The sequence below is a fragment of the Phyllostomus hastatus genome, unplaced genomic scaffold (assembly GCF_019186645.2).
Source record: "Phyllostomus hastatus isolate PE091 unplaced genomic scaffold, TTU_PhHast_1.1 phas_contig_57, whole genome shotgun sequence".
Classification (NCBI taxonomy): Eukaryota; Metazoa; Chordata; class Mammalia; order Chiroptera; family Phyllostomidae; genus Phyllostomus; species Phyllostomus hastatus.
In genome coordinates, this window is record NW_025333912.1 from 4,355,413 (window position 1) to 4,371,412 (window position 16,000).

Below are 16,000 nucleotides of genomic sequence, written 5' to 3' on the forward strand. Positions count from 1 at the left end.
GTTTTATTCACTTATGGGCACATAACAGATGCTTAATAAATATCAGTGGAATAAATGAGTAGGTAACACTTTAGTACAGATTTGAAAGTAACAGACATGCAATTCTGGCAATCAAGAGTAGATTAATAATAAAGTTGAATAGAAAAAGATAACAAGATGAAGAATATGAACTCTGAGTTAGGAGGCCCTAGTTCAATATTTGACTCTAGTTCTTTGAAATATACACTTGAGTTATTGCTTTTTTGGAAAGACATGTATTTCACTTTTCAAACTAAAATGGGGATAATCTATTATGCCTTAGCCACAGACATGGCTAGCCTACAAAAATTTATGGAGTAATCAAGATTCTCTATGCTTCCTCCCTTTTTCCTTTCAGTATCTGTTTTCCTTTTGGATAACTCCCAAGCCCAATCAATACCCTTATATTCTTTTCTACCCTAACAAATGTTTTCTGGATTAACTGTTAGAAAGTATGTTATTAACTTATTCATACAAAAGGAATAAAAGACTGATTATGAAATTATTTTGGGATAGGTGGAGGTACCTAACATTTAATAAAGGAAAATATCTCTACTGAAGAAAACAAAAAAACCTGTCTAATTTGAAATTCAGGCACCATACAGGCATCATTCACATCTGTTCTTTTAAAAATACTGCACCATTTTTTCTGATTATAAAGCTATTGCATGTTTATTATTAAAAATATTATAAATTATAAAAAAGAAAATAAAAGTAACACAAAAAGGAATTAATTAATTCTGTTTGGGGTTTGAAGTCAGAGGAATCTTCTCAGAGGTAGTAGTACCATCTGAGCTGGGTGTTGAATGGTAAAAAATAATAATGAGTCAATTAGAGGAGGAAAGAGCGTTCTTGGCAGACAAAACAGAAAATGCAAAGGCACAAAGGCATTTATGTTTGAGGAACTATAAATTTTTTGATATCACAGAGCTCTGTGAGATCAGAGACTGACTGTTTTTCTCATTGTATTCAGAGTTGCCTAGTACAGAGCCTGGAGCACAGTGGACAATAAATATTTGCTGAACAAAAGGAGGAATGAGAAGGAGCCACTGTTCCATTTTAGGGAGCCTGGATTTACTTAATCTTGTGCCTCCCATTGAACCTAACCGGAAGCCAGTGGGCAAGGGAGTGTTGGATATTTGGTTTGCAGGAGTCAGCCCATGAAAAAAGAAGAAAAGGTAAGGGAGTGGAACTGAGCAAGTAGGCAAATGATTCACACCTTGTATGATGTGGCACATGCCTACCTCTCTAATTTGATCTTCTGTGTTCCAATAAACAGGCCTCCTTTTCATTCCTTGGACATACCAAGACACTGCAGCACTAGCAATTAAATTTCATGATCTCTACAGTGGCAATCTTGAAAGCATGTACTATCTGTTTGAAGCTTCCATCACTCTGGGGACTTAAGTGACAATAATCAGCAGAGTCTATGTAGTGGATAGTGTGCTGAACTACTCAGATTTACCCTTTAGGACTGAAGCACAACCGCTCCCAATCGCTGGAAATGTTGGAGGCTGACAGCTCTCTCAGCTGGGTCCCTTTCTGGGGTTGTTCTTTGCTGAAGAAAGCTCTCTATACCAAGGTCATCTCCCTTTTCTAGGTGCAGCCCTATTGGATATGAGAATATAAAGACCTGGCCCCCTGCCTCAATTTAGGACAACACTGAAGGTCCATCCCTTCGCAGAATCTGGTTAAAGCCTTGGTTGCAACTTTTCCCTCTGCCTGATCTTATGACCCTCCATCTCCAAAGAGATTGTTCTTGAGAACACTACCCCATAATCTCTTGCATGAAAATCGAAGAGTTTTAGTGTCTGTTCTCTGGTAAACTCCACTGTGGTAGGCTATCTGCTAACTTGTGTCAAAAAAAGTAATGTGTGAGAAATAAACCTTTGTTGCAATAAGCTGCAGAGATGTTTGTTAAAACCTAGTTTATCCTGACTAGTACAGATACCAAAACTTGCCTGCTGTGCTAATCCTTTGTCTTTATCAGAATGAACTCTCTTGTCTTAGTGGACAGACTGTCAAATTCCAGTTCTTCTCTCATGTTTTTTTCTCATAGTGAGTTAACAGCCAGGTCTCAAATGGAGTAACAAAAGTGGAAGAGGGTTGCCTAAATGGTTGTCTACTAATTATCATGTCAGTGGCATATATTTCTTTCATGTGAATTTTCTAGGACCCTTTCTTCTTTTCTTTATAATTTATCACATATTTACAGTATGTACAAGGGTATTTGTTGTTTCTTAGGAAAATGTTTATGCAAATAATAATAATCAAGTATATACTTGATCCCAATATGAGAATCCAAAACAGTAAGCTATCAATTAATAAACTTTCTGTACCTTAACATACTTAGCATCCTATTTCTCTGAGTGCTAGATTTGATTTCTTGAAAGTCAAATGGTAAAACAATACCAAGAGTTTTTTAAAAAAAATTTTAGGTCTCTTGGGCAAAACAAAATATAGTAATAAAGCTAGTGAATCAAAGCATACGCACCTCCTAATTTTTAAAAAAGAGGATTTTACTTGATAGAAATATTTCTCTCTGCCTGAGGGGTATGCCGTATAAAAGTATTTCCACTACAAAGAGTCTGAGAATCCTAGACTGGTAATACACAACCTCTAATTATAGAAGATATTCAGTGTGATAACAGCAACTAGTTTATGGAATGTAGAGATTTATTTACATCAAGTTCAGAGAAAGAGATAAAAGAGGACTTGAAGAGAGTCCTCCAGCAGTGAGTAATGCATCTTTGCAAATGCCCTAAGCCAGAATGAAAGACCAGCAAAACCAGCTTTCAGAATAACCCTTCCGCTCAGTATGAGAAGGGAAGGCTAGATTTCATCTCTAAGATCGCCCTCCCACGCAAATTTTCCACCTAGCAGCTAAGAATTAAATCCAGACTTCCGATCATGGCGCCACGCACTTTGCTTTCTACCTTCTCCCCCAGCAAAATCCCACCCAAGTTGGTCTGATCCCGTAGGGGTGTGTAAGGGCTGCAGGCGAGGTAGGTGGTGGAATCTCTTCCCCTATTTTGATTTCTTGGGATTTTGCAACAGAAAAAAACGACCAAGCCGATCCTTTCCAAATTCAAGGGAGCTACGTACAGGATCTTCTGTTTCCTTGGGTGCGAAGACTCGATCCCACTCCACCCCGAGGCAGCAACTCCTTACAGCAATTTTTTTTTTCTTTCCCATGGCCCCCAGATCCCCTAAAGCCCTCCAGCCTTTGTGAATAAAGGTCCACCTTCGAAGTGGAAACCTCGCTGCAGACAGATGTGTACATAGATGAACAGCAGGACGGTGTATAGAATTTTGAGTTTCCTTTATGGCTTCGCATCCTTTGAAATGTTCAGTATTCCTGTCATCTAAGGAGGGCCACCGGAATGGGTGCTTGAGGAAAGCCGGACACTGATAGGAACAAAAATATCAATTTAGGTGTGGTCTTTCCAATTCCGGCTTTTGTTTCAGTCCGCGAGGGGAGGCCGAGAAAGCCGAGGTCTCGGGTCTGGGAAAAGCGTGACTGGCTGGATTCTTAAGGCTACGGAGAGGGAAGCCCCAGCATCAACAAACAATAGGAGCAGTTTTGCCCCTCAGGACTTTACGCCCAGTCGCAGAGAAGACCGCGACGCCAGCTAAATCACCCAGCTAGGAAGAGTTTGCCAAAGCCTGGGCAGAAAAATGTGGCTGCTCTCTCAAACACATACACACACACACATCCCAAAGAAGTGTTCGCCTGTGGAAGTATATGTGCAAGAAGCAGAAAAGCCACTTCCATCACCAGCTGCCGGCCCCACCCGGCCCACGCCAATTTGGGTGAGACTAGCCGCGCGAAGGCTGTCGTGTCTGCCTCAGCCAGCCCCTGACCGAGGGGCGGGGCCAGGCGGGGCCGCAAGCGCGCAAGCGCAGAGCTGCTTCCTCGCGCCACAGCCACTGCTGCTGCCGCTGCAGCGGACGGTCGTGCAGCACCACAGGCCCGAGACAGACTGGGCCGGGAAGAGCCGGAGGCGGAGGAGGAGGAGGTGGAGAAGGAGGAGGAGGCGGTGGCAGCGGCGGCGGAGGCGGGGCGTCTCCGTTGACCGAGCGCCGCAGACTGGCAGCTGCGGCGACTCCCCCCTTTGTGTCTGGTCTGCTCGGAGCCACTGGAAGTGCTTCCCGGAGGGGTGCTGGGTGTCTCGCCGCTTCAGTGTCCACCTCCCCTTCCCAGCCATCTACATCCGCTCTCCCGCCGTCCCCCGCCCTCGGCCCCCGACGCCCGAGCTCCGCCCGGAGCTCAGAACTGCGGGAGAACGAGGCGGCGGCGGCGGCGGCGGCGGCGGCGGCGGCTTCCTCTGAAGGGGGGTGGATGGGAGGGTTGTGATTCGCTTACGGGAGCCATTGACGGGAGAAGACAAGGCTTTCATGGTGGAATTTACCTCCAGAGAAAACGAGCGGTAGCAATAAAAAAAGAGAAAGAGGAGCGCACCCGGGAGGGCTAGAAAAGGCAGCCTCCTCCCGGCACCTCTCCGCCCGCTGTCTCTGGGAGCGCAGGGCCCAGCCTGCAGACCCTTCCCCTCCCCCGCTTCCCACTGCCCTGAGCCCTCCGGCCAGACCCTCACAGGATCGTTCCACGAAGGCGTGGAGGCTGTGAGTTTGTCCATGGAGACAGACACCTTTTTCGATCCACTGGAGGAAGAGAATTTGGTGTTCTCGAAATTGGAGTGAAGGAAGCACCGAAACGAAACTCAAAGGAACCCTGCCCTCCCGAAGTCGCGGGCTATGCGTCTCGGGCCGCCGGGCGCCGAAGCCGCCGCTGCCGCTCGCCGGGCTTCGCCTTTCCCGGCAGTGGGGAACTAGTTCTGATCTTCGGCTGCCCCATCGAATCCCCGCTCTACACCCCTCTGCACCCTGGATATGTTTTCTCCTAGACCTGGATATTTTTTTGATATCGTGAAACTACGAGGGAAATAACTGCGGGGCTTGCTTCGTGTCTCCCTGCTTCTCCCCACGGCATGCCTTCAGTTTGCGGGGCAGAGGCACCCGGTCCTAGGCGAATGAACCCCCCGAGCCGCGAGGGAGAGAAATGAAGGGAATTCCTACAGCGGAATGAAAGCTCTGCAGCTAGGTCCTCTCATTTGCCATTTGTCCTTTCAAACTGCATTGTAATACGGCCGGGTAAGTCAGACGGGAAAGAAGGCAAGCCTCCCGGCCGTGTTTCTCCGCCTGTGTTTACTTTCCATATTTCTTTTCTCTGCTCTCCTGCTTCTTGGCCGAACCAGGGATGACTTCCTTGCTGCAGCGGCCCTGGCGGGTGCCCTCTCTTCTGTGGACCGTCCTGTTGGTCAGCACTGCGGCCGGTGAGTAGCCCAGGCTGGCGCGTCCGGGCCACTTACCCTGCGGGTGGCGAGGGAGGGATCCCGCAGAGGCCGAGGCCTGCGATCGCCCTTTGATGCGTCCCCAGATCAGTGTAGAGGGAACCGCGACCGTGTACCTGCACTCCTTTCCCGATCCATCCAGGGAAATAACCTTTTGTGCTTTTGTGTAGTTTTGAGTTCCCACTCCCATATTTCCCACCCCCTCACACCTCCCTTGGGGGGTAAAAAGACATATTGGGTGTGGTTTCTTGACATTTTTAGCTGTGAGGTAATGCAAAGATTAAAAATATTTTAATCACCAGTGGATAGTGTCTATTATGAGATCTTTGGAAACAGAGCTGTAGATTTTCTTTTTTTAATATGAAGAAGCGGATTTGACTTACAGTAAAAAGGACATCAACTATAAAACACATTTGAACCTTATTTTTAGATTTAGAACACTCTTTGGGTATCCATGTTCCTTTCATTATTCAAAAATGTTATGAATGAATTGAATAAAATGTGAGATTCTTAACACATTATGTAATACTTTAATTATTTTTATCATTAGTGTTATTTTGTTCCAAAGCATTTTAGTGATTATATTTGCACCTTTTCTATCTGGATTCTATGCTATTTTATATACTTTTGGAAATATGAAGGTTTAAAGATATTTGTGATCTCTTTACATTTAGTCATCTGGCATTTATTGGCAGTCCTGTCATTGAAACAACTTTGACCTCACATCAGACTTCTAGGAGATTTGAGTCCTGAAAGTTCTTTGTCATTTTACTGAAGTTTAAACAAAAATGCTAGTCATCCTTTCCTTATAATATTTTCTTTTTCATTCTCAGACACCTCAAAAAAAAGCCCCATGTTCCTTTTGCGATTATTTTTCAAACAGTCTTTGGATGATAGGTTTTTTTAGAAATTTTTAGGAGTGGATTATACATAAAATTCTTAAATTTGGTTTAGGATGGCTTAATAGATTATGCCTTTAAAAACTAGTCAAGGACAACATGACAGTTTTTCAACTGCTTTTTATTTTTATAAGTATTTTTCATATTCAGTAAATTTCTCATCGCTATGTTAGACATAGAAATCTGCATTGGGAAAATATTGAAAGAAAATTTGAAAAATTTTTTTTGTACTTTTGATGTTTTTGATTAATGTCTATTATGCTTATGATAAATTTTATAGTTGCATTAAAATATTAACTTCTGAATTAACTACATTTGAAAACATTAAATATTCTTAGTCATTACAGTTCCTTTTGGGATAAAAATGAATTATTTTTACTAGATTTCTTTATGTTGTGTTAGCTATTTCAATTCTATAGCCATAAGTTATGTGGTTCCTGTAAAACATAGAGAACATAAAAGCCTTAAGCTTAAGCAGTCATTCTAAGAGCAGAAGTCTCAAAGCATAGATTTTTCAGTGTTCTTTCTTATTTTTGACCTTTTTTAGCATCTAGATTCTCATTTATAGTTGACAGGCTTATTATTTTTATAATTAGAACTGATTAAAAGAAAGAACATTGATTTTTAAAATGAACTTAATTTCTATTTGATAAATAAAATATTAGAATAATGTCCTTTCAAAGGGATGAATTAAAAGAATTACTGCTTACAAAGTGGTTCAGTCTTCTTTAGCAGTAGATAGCAGCAGATGCCCACATTTGTGAAGCTGGATTTCAGATCTATAACAGCAGTAACAGCTAGTATTTATTGCTTGCTATGTGCCAGCAATTATTCTAATATCTTTACATGTTTTTTTCATTTTATCCTCAATTCTATACTGCAGGTTTAATTATGTTCTTTTTATAGAGAGTGCGAGTAAAGAACAGAGAATTTAAATAACTCACTACACAGTCAGTAAATTGTGGAGCCAAAATTATAGCCTGCACCCTTACCTACAACATTAATGATAACAACAACTTCTTACTCTAATTGAGAACATGAGATAGAGTAGTGTCTTCACCCAGATCAGCCTTTGCAAAGAGCAGGGACACTTAACATGATCTTTGTATTGCACTGATTATGCAAATGTCATGGTTCTAAATGTGTAAACGTTTGCTTTGCTTAATGTTGGAGTGGCTAGTGCAGTTTCATTAAGTGCAAGGTAACTAAAGAGGGCATGTGTAGATTTGGGGATACATAGATACAGTGATGTAACCAAACAGGTGCAAATAGTACAGCTGAAAGGAAAAAATACTAGAAGACATATTGATATCACATCCCCCTTTGGGGGGGTCATGGTTATTTATTTTGAATCCTTCTTTTCCATTTACTCTATATAGTTCTTGTATTCTTAATTCTAAGAACAATGGGTATGCAGAACACTAGAATTTATAAAAATATATGCTTGCTTGGTTTTTAAATGAATTAGTTATTTTAATAAAAAGATACAGTACAATGCCATACCTTTTGAAGGGTAAGCCTCTGCACAATTTTTTTTTTCTTGGAAGAAGAAAGTTACCAAGTTTATTTAGTTTGTAATTGTTACGGATAATGTATCTAACTCTATATCCCACCCCACCCTATGCACCCCCCTGAGCAGGTTAGCTACCCTATACTTCCAGTCTTAGTTCTTGTCCTTGCCTTGGTCGGGGCCTAGGAAACTTTCTCTTTACCTCTTTAGTTCTTCTGGCTGCTTGAATAATTTAAATGATTTAAAGCAGATTAACAGGAGAAAATCAAATTTAATATGTGTGCATGAGGAATTCACATAAACACGAAAATTCTGAAGATAGTGAGAGAAAATGAGATGTACTCTGTGTATAATTTTGAACCGAGGAGGGGTGAGGTAGTCAATGCATATGTGCTGAGGTTAAAATGCTAAGGTTCCTTTCCTGAAGCAGATTTTTCTATCTGAATCTCTTTAGGCAGGTAAGGGGGAAGTAACAAACTCTTTTTGAGTTTATTGGGCTTTAATTGTTTTCAGATAAAAAATAATCTGCATGCCAGGGTGGCATATTTTTGAGAGACTCACTCCTGACTCCCACACCATCCTTAGTCACTTGGGAGGCCAGGGAGCCCATGACATTTTGAGTAGCTTCATTGTGAGGATCCACACCTGGAAGGGTCTCCAGGACACTCTGAAGGAACTGGGAGTCCTGCATCACATTATAATCCTCCTTGGCTGGCTCAGATGTGTCCATGGCTGAATTGACATCAGTGGCACCCGATTCTTCCTGCACTTGAAGTAATTCACTTGACTAGATTTCAGTTTTACGTACATCTCTTTATGAACACACACATTCTCAGGCAAGATTCACTTATTAGTGTTCTTGAACAGTTAATGAATATTGTTGAGGAAATGGAAATTTAATAATCTTTATTTTGGTGTTTCTCAAGATATGGGCACTGCAACAGGATCACCATTTCTTCTTGATAAAATGCATATTCCTGGCCCACAGTTTAGATGTACTGAATGGATCTCTCTGGGACCTATGTATTTTTTAAAAACTTAAATCCCAAAGATTCTCACTCAGGCAAGCTTGAGAACTACTGCTTTATGTAATTAATCAGTCTTGTCCAGATTTTGAAATACTGTGATTCAGTCAGCTTTTGCTGAATAATAATTGGCAACCACAAAATCATAGTGCTATATAACAATAAGCATTTATTCTGCTTCAGTTGTCTCATTCTGAGGCCCAGGCTGGAGGGAAGGGTAAAATCTCTCTGGGGAAACTTGTCTCATGGCAATGGCAGAAGTACAAGAGGATAAGCCGAATCCCAAGAGCCCATTTTGAGACTCTGGTCCTGTAACATCTCACTGGCCAAGCCCAAAGACAAGGGGTAGCAAAGTACACTTTGATTATAGTGAGGCTGTGGTATTGTATGGATGCGTAATACTTTACTGGGGGCATGAAGAAACCAGACCTTTAACCTACCACATATGAGCAGGAAGATAGTCCAGGAGGGAGCTTCTCTTTACCATTTGAACAGAGTCAAACTCTTAATTAGACCTTTTTGGTTAGGCCGACACTCAAGCCACACCAGCCAGGGCTAGCTTATACTTTTATTTTGGCCATTTTATTTTCCCTCTCCTTGTGCAAAGAAGAAAAATTACTTGGTAGTAGAAACAAGTTTCTACTTTTAGTACATTTGGTTTTACTTTTAGTATATTTGGATGAGAATTGTTGACAAAAGAGTTAGTGCTAAACTAAATTAGACAAGACTGTTTCAGTTTTGGTTACAAATTAATATTCCATGGAGCCCTACAGGTAGATAAACTGCATATATTAAATTTCTCTCCACCAAAGAAGAATTGTATTTTGATTTGATTGATGTCTGCTGAAAAAAATTAAATATCAGTTCTATGATATCTAGGAAATCATGAATTTTTACCAACTTATGTATGTAACACTTATATGTGTTGAAAAGACTCTTATGTTACCAAACATTTCCCCTAGTCTTTGAATCTCTTCCAGAGCAATAAAGATGACATTGGTAGAATTTTGAGAACAGTAAACTTGATTTGTTTTGTTTTTCTTAAACTTTTTTTTGTTGTCTGTATTACAAAAACACATCTAAATTTTTATATAGTCTGTGTCAGCTTAGAAATTGGCCTGTAAATAAATGACATGAACATTTTAGAATACATTGCCTTATCAGAACTATTAGTATACAACATTTATTGCTTGCTTTTAATTGCACTTAACATAGTGTTTGATCAGACCCAGTTTCTATTCTAATATTCACCCATGGGAGCAGCTGAACAGGTAGGGGAAATTAATGGGATAGATGACATATAGAAGGAGAAATAAAATGTCCAGTCAACAAACATTTATTAATGCTTCCTTTTTGCAAAGTTCTTTTTTAAATGTAGGTGGATACAAAGAAAAATAAGTGCTACACCTCCTCCCCCAACCATCTCATGCCATAGCCTATATCACTTTACAAAAGAGAATTAGATCTCATGCTATTTAAAGCAAAGGTAGGTGTTTTGCAAACCCTTAGCATTGTATTATTTCTTCTCTGTCCATCCTTTCAAGAAATTCCTGTTGGTATTCTGCAACACAGGAAAAGAGACTATGTTCCTGTGTATCTTCCAACTGATCTCCATTCTTCTTTTATGTCTTTCTTCTCTGTCAACCTTCTTGAAAGAGCATTGAACACTTGACTTCCTTATTTTCAACTTAATTATCCCTCTCATGCAGTGTATACATATTGTTAGGTCAGCAGTGACTTCTTAATTGCCAAATCCATTCACTTTTTAACCTTGTTCTCTGACTCTACTACTGAATTTGACAAGTTTTGGTCACCCCTTTCTTAAAACTCTCCTCTTCTGACTTCAGTGACTTTCCATTTCCCTAGTTCTAGATCTTCTCCATCCTCTCTTTTCCCTCAGTGTTTTTTGTTTTGTTTTGCTTTAAATCTCCCTAGATTGTCTCTTCTCTTAGTGCTATCTCCCTCCCCGCCCCCAGTTGTTTTTTCTTATTGCTACTCCTCTTCCAAGCTTTAATTACCCTTAAAAGCAGATAATTTTTAGGTCAAACAGGCAACCAGAGTTGGAAGCTAGGAATATTTGAATTTCTTGCTAGTGGTACCATTAGCTGTTTACTGGTATTTTGGGTAAATTGCCTCTTTTGTAAAGTAAGGGTATATGTCTGTAAGATACTTAAAGTACTTATAGCACTTTTGTTTATGGTATGAGAAAAACCAGTGGTATACTTAGTTAATGGAAAGTGAATAGCACTTTTTGAATGCTATATTTTGTTATTACTGAGTATATGGTTCTTTGAATTTGGTTTAGGTTGGGGAAGACCGTGGGTCATTCTGAAATCGTAAAAGCAGTACTTCGAAAGAAATATAACTTTAATTTTTGCAAGTACATTAAAATTTTTTTATTGATTTTTTTTTTTTTTGAGAGAGAAACAAACATCAATCTGTTGTTTCACCTATCTATGCATTCCTTGGTTGCTTCTTGTATAGGCCCTGACTGGACATCAAACCTGCAACCTTGGCATATCAGGATAACACTCCAACCAACTGAGCTACCTGGCCAGGGCACAAATATATTTTATATCTTGATTATCTGTTTTGAATTAGGACCACAAAAGTTTTGTAAATAAAGGTTCTTTAGGGATATGCTTTAATGAAAATAGAAGAACAATAACACCTAAACATAGAGGGTGCTTTAAAAAAAATTTCTTTTAACTTTAGAGAGGGAGGGAGGGAGAAAGAGGGAAAGAGAAATACTGATGCAAGAGAGACACATTGAAAAGCTGCTCCCATATGCACCCCAACCCAGTACCTAACGGCAACCCAGGCTTGTGCCCCAACTGGGAATCAAACCAGTGAACCAGTGTTCTGGGAACCAGTGATTCCCAGAACACTGGGAATCAAACCAGTGTTCTGTGTGTGGGAGGACACCAAAACAACTGAGCCACACCCAATGGGGGGGAGGGTGCTTTTAAAATAGTTGGAATCCTAGAATTTTAGAGTTGGAAAAGACCTTAGGGTAGACCTTAAATAGTTGAAAGTTTACTTTACGCTTCTTCACAATCTTGTCTTTAATTTTAAGGTAAATAATGCCAAGGTCAGTTTCAGTAGAATTTTTGACAGAATTAGTCTATATTCTAAAAATCAATGAGATCTAATTAATATCATTTTAACTTTAGGTTAGTAAACATTTAAAACAGTTTTATTGAGATATAATTCACATAACCATAAATTTACTGTTTTAGTAATGTATACAATTTAGCAGTTTTGACATATTACATTATTAACTTTAAAATTATGGTAAATCATACAATATAATATAAAATTTGCCATTTTAACCATTTTTAAGTGTACAAGTCAGGCATTAATTATATTCATAATGTGGTACAACCATCACCAAAACCTTTCCATCACACTAAAAACTCTGTAACCATTAAGCAATAACTCCCAATTCTTCCCTCCTCCCAGTCCCTGGTAACCTCTAATCTGCTTTCTGTCTCTAGAATTTGCTTATGCTAGGTATTTTATGTAAGTGGAATCATATAATATTTGTTCTTTTATTACTGGTTCATTTTGCCTAGCCTGTTTTCAAAGTTTTATCCATGTTGTAGCATGTGTCAGAATTTCATTGCTCTTTAAGACTGAATAATATTCTGTTATATGTATATACTACATTTTGTTTAGCTGTTCATCAGTTAATAGACACTTGAGTTGTCACCTTTTGGCTATTGTAAATAGTACCACAATGAACATTGATGTACAAGTACCTGTTCAGTCCCTGCTTTCAATTCTTATGGGTATATGCCTAGGAGTATATTGCTGGATCATATGGTAATTCTATGTTCAGGATTTTGAGGAACCACTGCATTATTTTCCATAGTTGTTGCACCATTTTACATTCCTACCAACAATATACAAGTGTTGCACTTTTTCCATATCCATGCCAACACTCATTGTTTTCTGTATTATTTTTTTAAAAGTTATTTATTATAGCCATCCTAATGGGTGTGAAGTAGTATCTCATTGTGGTTTCTATTTGTATTTGCTTATGATAAATGATGTTGAATATCTTCTCATGTGCTTATTGACCATTTGTATATCTTCTTTGGAGTAATGTCTATTCAAGTCCTTTGTCCATTTTTTCTTTTTCCTTTTCTAGATATATAATTGGCATATAACATTGTATACTTTTAAGGTATACAATGTTGAGTTGATACATTTATATATTGCAATATGATTGAGTTACCTAACACCTTTGATATGTCACATAATTATTTCTTTTTGAAATAGGAATAATTAAGATCTAGTTTCTTAGCAATTTTGAAGTTTATAAAACAATACTGTTGTCTATAATCACTATTCTGTGTATTATATCTCCAGGACTTATCTACTGGTTGCAAGTTTGTACCCTTAAACAACATTTGTCCATTTTATTTTTTAAAACTTTTTTTTAAAGATTTTATTTTATTTATTTTTAGAGAGGGAAGGGAGGAGAAAGAGAGAGAGAGAGAGATACATCAATGTGTGGTTGCTGGGGGTCATGGCCTGCAACCCTGGCATGTATCCTGACTGGGAATTGAACCTGCGACACTTTGGTTCGCAGCCCGCGCTCAGTCCACTGAGCTATGCCAGCCAGCATTTGTCCATTTTTTAATTGGGTTGTTTGTCTTTTTTGTTGTTGAGTGGTAGGAGTTCTTTTTATGTTCCAAATATTAACACCCTCTCAGATAGATGATTTCTAGATGCTAAGGACTGAATGTTTGTGTCCCCACAAAAATTTATATGTTGAAATCATAATCCCCAAGGTGATGGTATTCGATGGTGAGGCCTTTGGGAGGTGATTAGGCCATGAGGGTGTAGCCTTCATGACTGGGGTTAGTGTTCTTATGAAATAGACTTCAGAGAGATCCTGCCCTTCTTCTGTCATGTGAGGTTACAGCAAAAAGATGGTCATCTAGGAAATGGATTCTCACCAGTTACTAAATCTGCTGGAACCAAGATCTTGGACTTACCAGCTTCCAGAACTGTTAAAAATAGCTGTTGTTGTTTATAAGCTACCAGTTTGTGGTTATTTTGTTTTGGCAGTCTGAATGGACTAAAAAACCAAATGTTTTGTCCTATTCTTGAGGTTGTTTTTTTTTCCTGTCCTAATAATATCTTTTGATGTGAAAATGTTAAAATTAAAAAAAAAATTGAGGTGACATTGGTCAATAACATTATATGTTTCATGTGTACAACATTATACTTTGATATACCTTTGATATACTTTGATATACTTTAGCTCACCACTAAAAAGCCTAGCTTCCTTCTTTTTTCTTTCTTAAAAAATATTTAATCTTTATCATATTTTCTCCCATTACCATTTAGTCCCTTTAAACTCCCCTCCCCCCAGCAATCACCACACTGTTTTCTATGTCCATGAGTCCTTATTCCTTTTTGCTCAATCCCTCCACCCTCTAACCTCCCCTTACCAGCTGTCTTGCTGCTCTCCATCTATGAATCTGTCCCCATTTTCCTTGTTAGTTCAGTTGGTTGATTAGATTCCACATATGAGTGAAGTCATAAGGTATTTGTCTTTATCTGACTGGCTTATTTCACTTAGCATAATTTTCTCCAGATCCATCCATGCTGTCACAAAGGGTAAAACTTTCTTTTTTTTTTACAGCCAAATAGTGTTCTATTGGGTAAATGTCCCATAGTTGTTTTTTTAAAGATTTTATTTACTTATTTTTAGAGAGAGAAAAAGGGAGCGAGAAAGAGAGGGAGAGAAACATCCATGAGTTGCCTCTCTCACGCCACCAACCAGGGACCTGGCCCACAACCCAGACATGTGCCCCGACAGAGAATTGAACCTGCAACCTTTTGTTTCACAAGACGGCACTCAATCCACTGAGCCACACCAGCCTGGGTCCAAAGTTGTTATATCAACTCCATCTACTGATGTACACTTGGGCTGCTTCCATATCTGGCAATTGTAAATAACACTGCAATGAGCATAAGGGTGCTTATGTTCTTTAGAATTAGTGTTTTGGGTTCCTTTGGATATATTCCCAGAAGTGGGATTGCTGGGTTGAAAGGCAGATCCATTCTTAATTTTTTGAGGTATCTCCATAATTTTCCATAGTGGCTGCACCAATCTGCATTCCCACCAACAGTGCAAAAGGGTTCCTCTTTCTCCACATCCTTTCCAGCACGTGTTGTTTTTTGATTTATTGATGATGGTCATTCTGACAGGTGTGAGAAGATAACTCATTATGGTTTTTTTTTTTTAAAAAAAAGGTTTTATTTATTTTTAGAGAGGGAAGAGAGGGAGAAAGAAAGAGAGAGAAACATCAATGTGCGGTTGCTGGGGGCCATGGCCTGCAACCCAGGCATGTGCCCTGATTGGGAATCCAACCTGTGATGCTTTGGTTCGCAGCCTGCGCTCAATCCACTGAGCTACACCAGCCAGGGCTATGGTTCTTTTTTTTAAAGATTTTGTTTGTTTATTTTTACACAGAGGGGAATGGAGAGAGAAAGAGAGGGAAAGAAACATCAATGTGTGATTGCCTCTTGCGTGTGCCCTGCTGGGGACCTGGCCTGCAACCCAGGCATGTGCCCTGACCGGGAATTGAACCAGTGACCCTTTGGTTTGCAGGCTGGCACTCAATCCACTGAGCCACACCAGCCAGGGCTCATTATGGTTTTAATTTGCATTTCTCTGATGACTAATGAGATTGAGCATCTCTTTATATGTCTATTGGCCATCTGTATGTCCTCTTTGGATAGGTATCTTTTCAGGCCATTTGCCCATTTTTTAATTGGTTTGTTTGTTTTTTTGGCGTTGAATTTTGTAAGTTCTTTATAAATTTTGGACATTAACCCCTTATAAGCTGTATCAGTGAATATTTTCTCCCATTCCCTGTGTTGTCTTTTAATTTTGTTGATTTCCTTTGCTCTGCAAAGACTTTTTAGTTTGAAGAAGTCCCATTTGTGTATTTTTTCTTTTGTTTCCCTTGCCTGGGGAGATATAGCTGATAAAATATTGGTATAAGCAGTGTCCAATATTTTGCTGCCTGTTTTCTTTTCTGTTTTTTATGGTTTCAGGTTTGACATTTAAATCTTTGATCCATTTTGAATTTATTCTTCTGGTATAAGAAGTAACCTAGTTTCATTTTTCTGCATGTGTCTGTCCAGTTTTCCCAACTCCATTTATTGAATAAA

General features: G+C 39.3%; 1 protein-coding gene across 1 annotated transcript in view; it reads left to right on the top strand.

Moving 5' to 3' along the window:
• Positions 1-5,029: 5,029 nt before the first annotated feature.
• BMPR2 (bone morphogenetic protein receptor type 2) overlaps positions 5,030-16,000 on the top strand; it is a 138,754-nt gene continuing 127,783 nt past the window's right edge. Inside the window, exons 1-2 of the mRNA XM_045847680.1 lie at positions 5,030-5,169; positions 5,274-5,351. Coding sequence (XP_045703636.1) covers positions 5,276-5,351 — 76 coding nt within the window. The 5' untranslated portion in view covers positions 5,030-5,169; positions 5,274-5,275. The remainder of the gene's footprint in view (positions 5,170-5,273; positions 5,352-16,000) is intronic.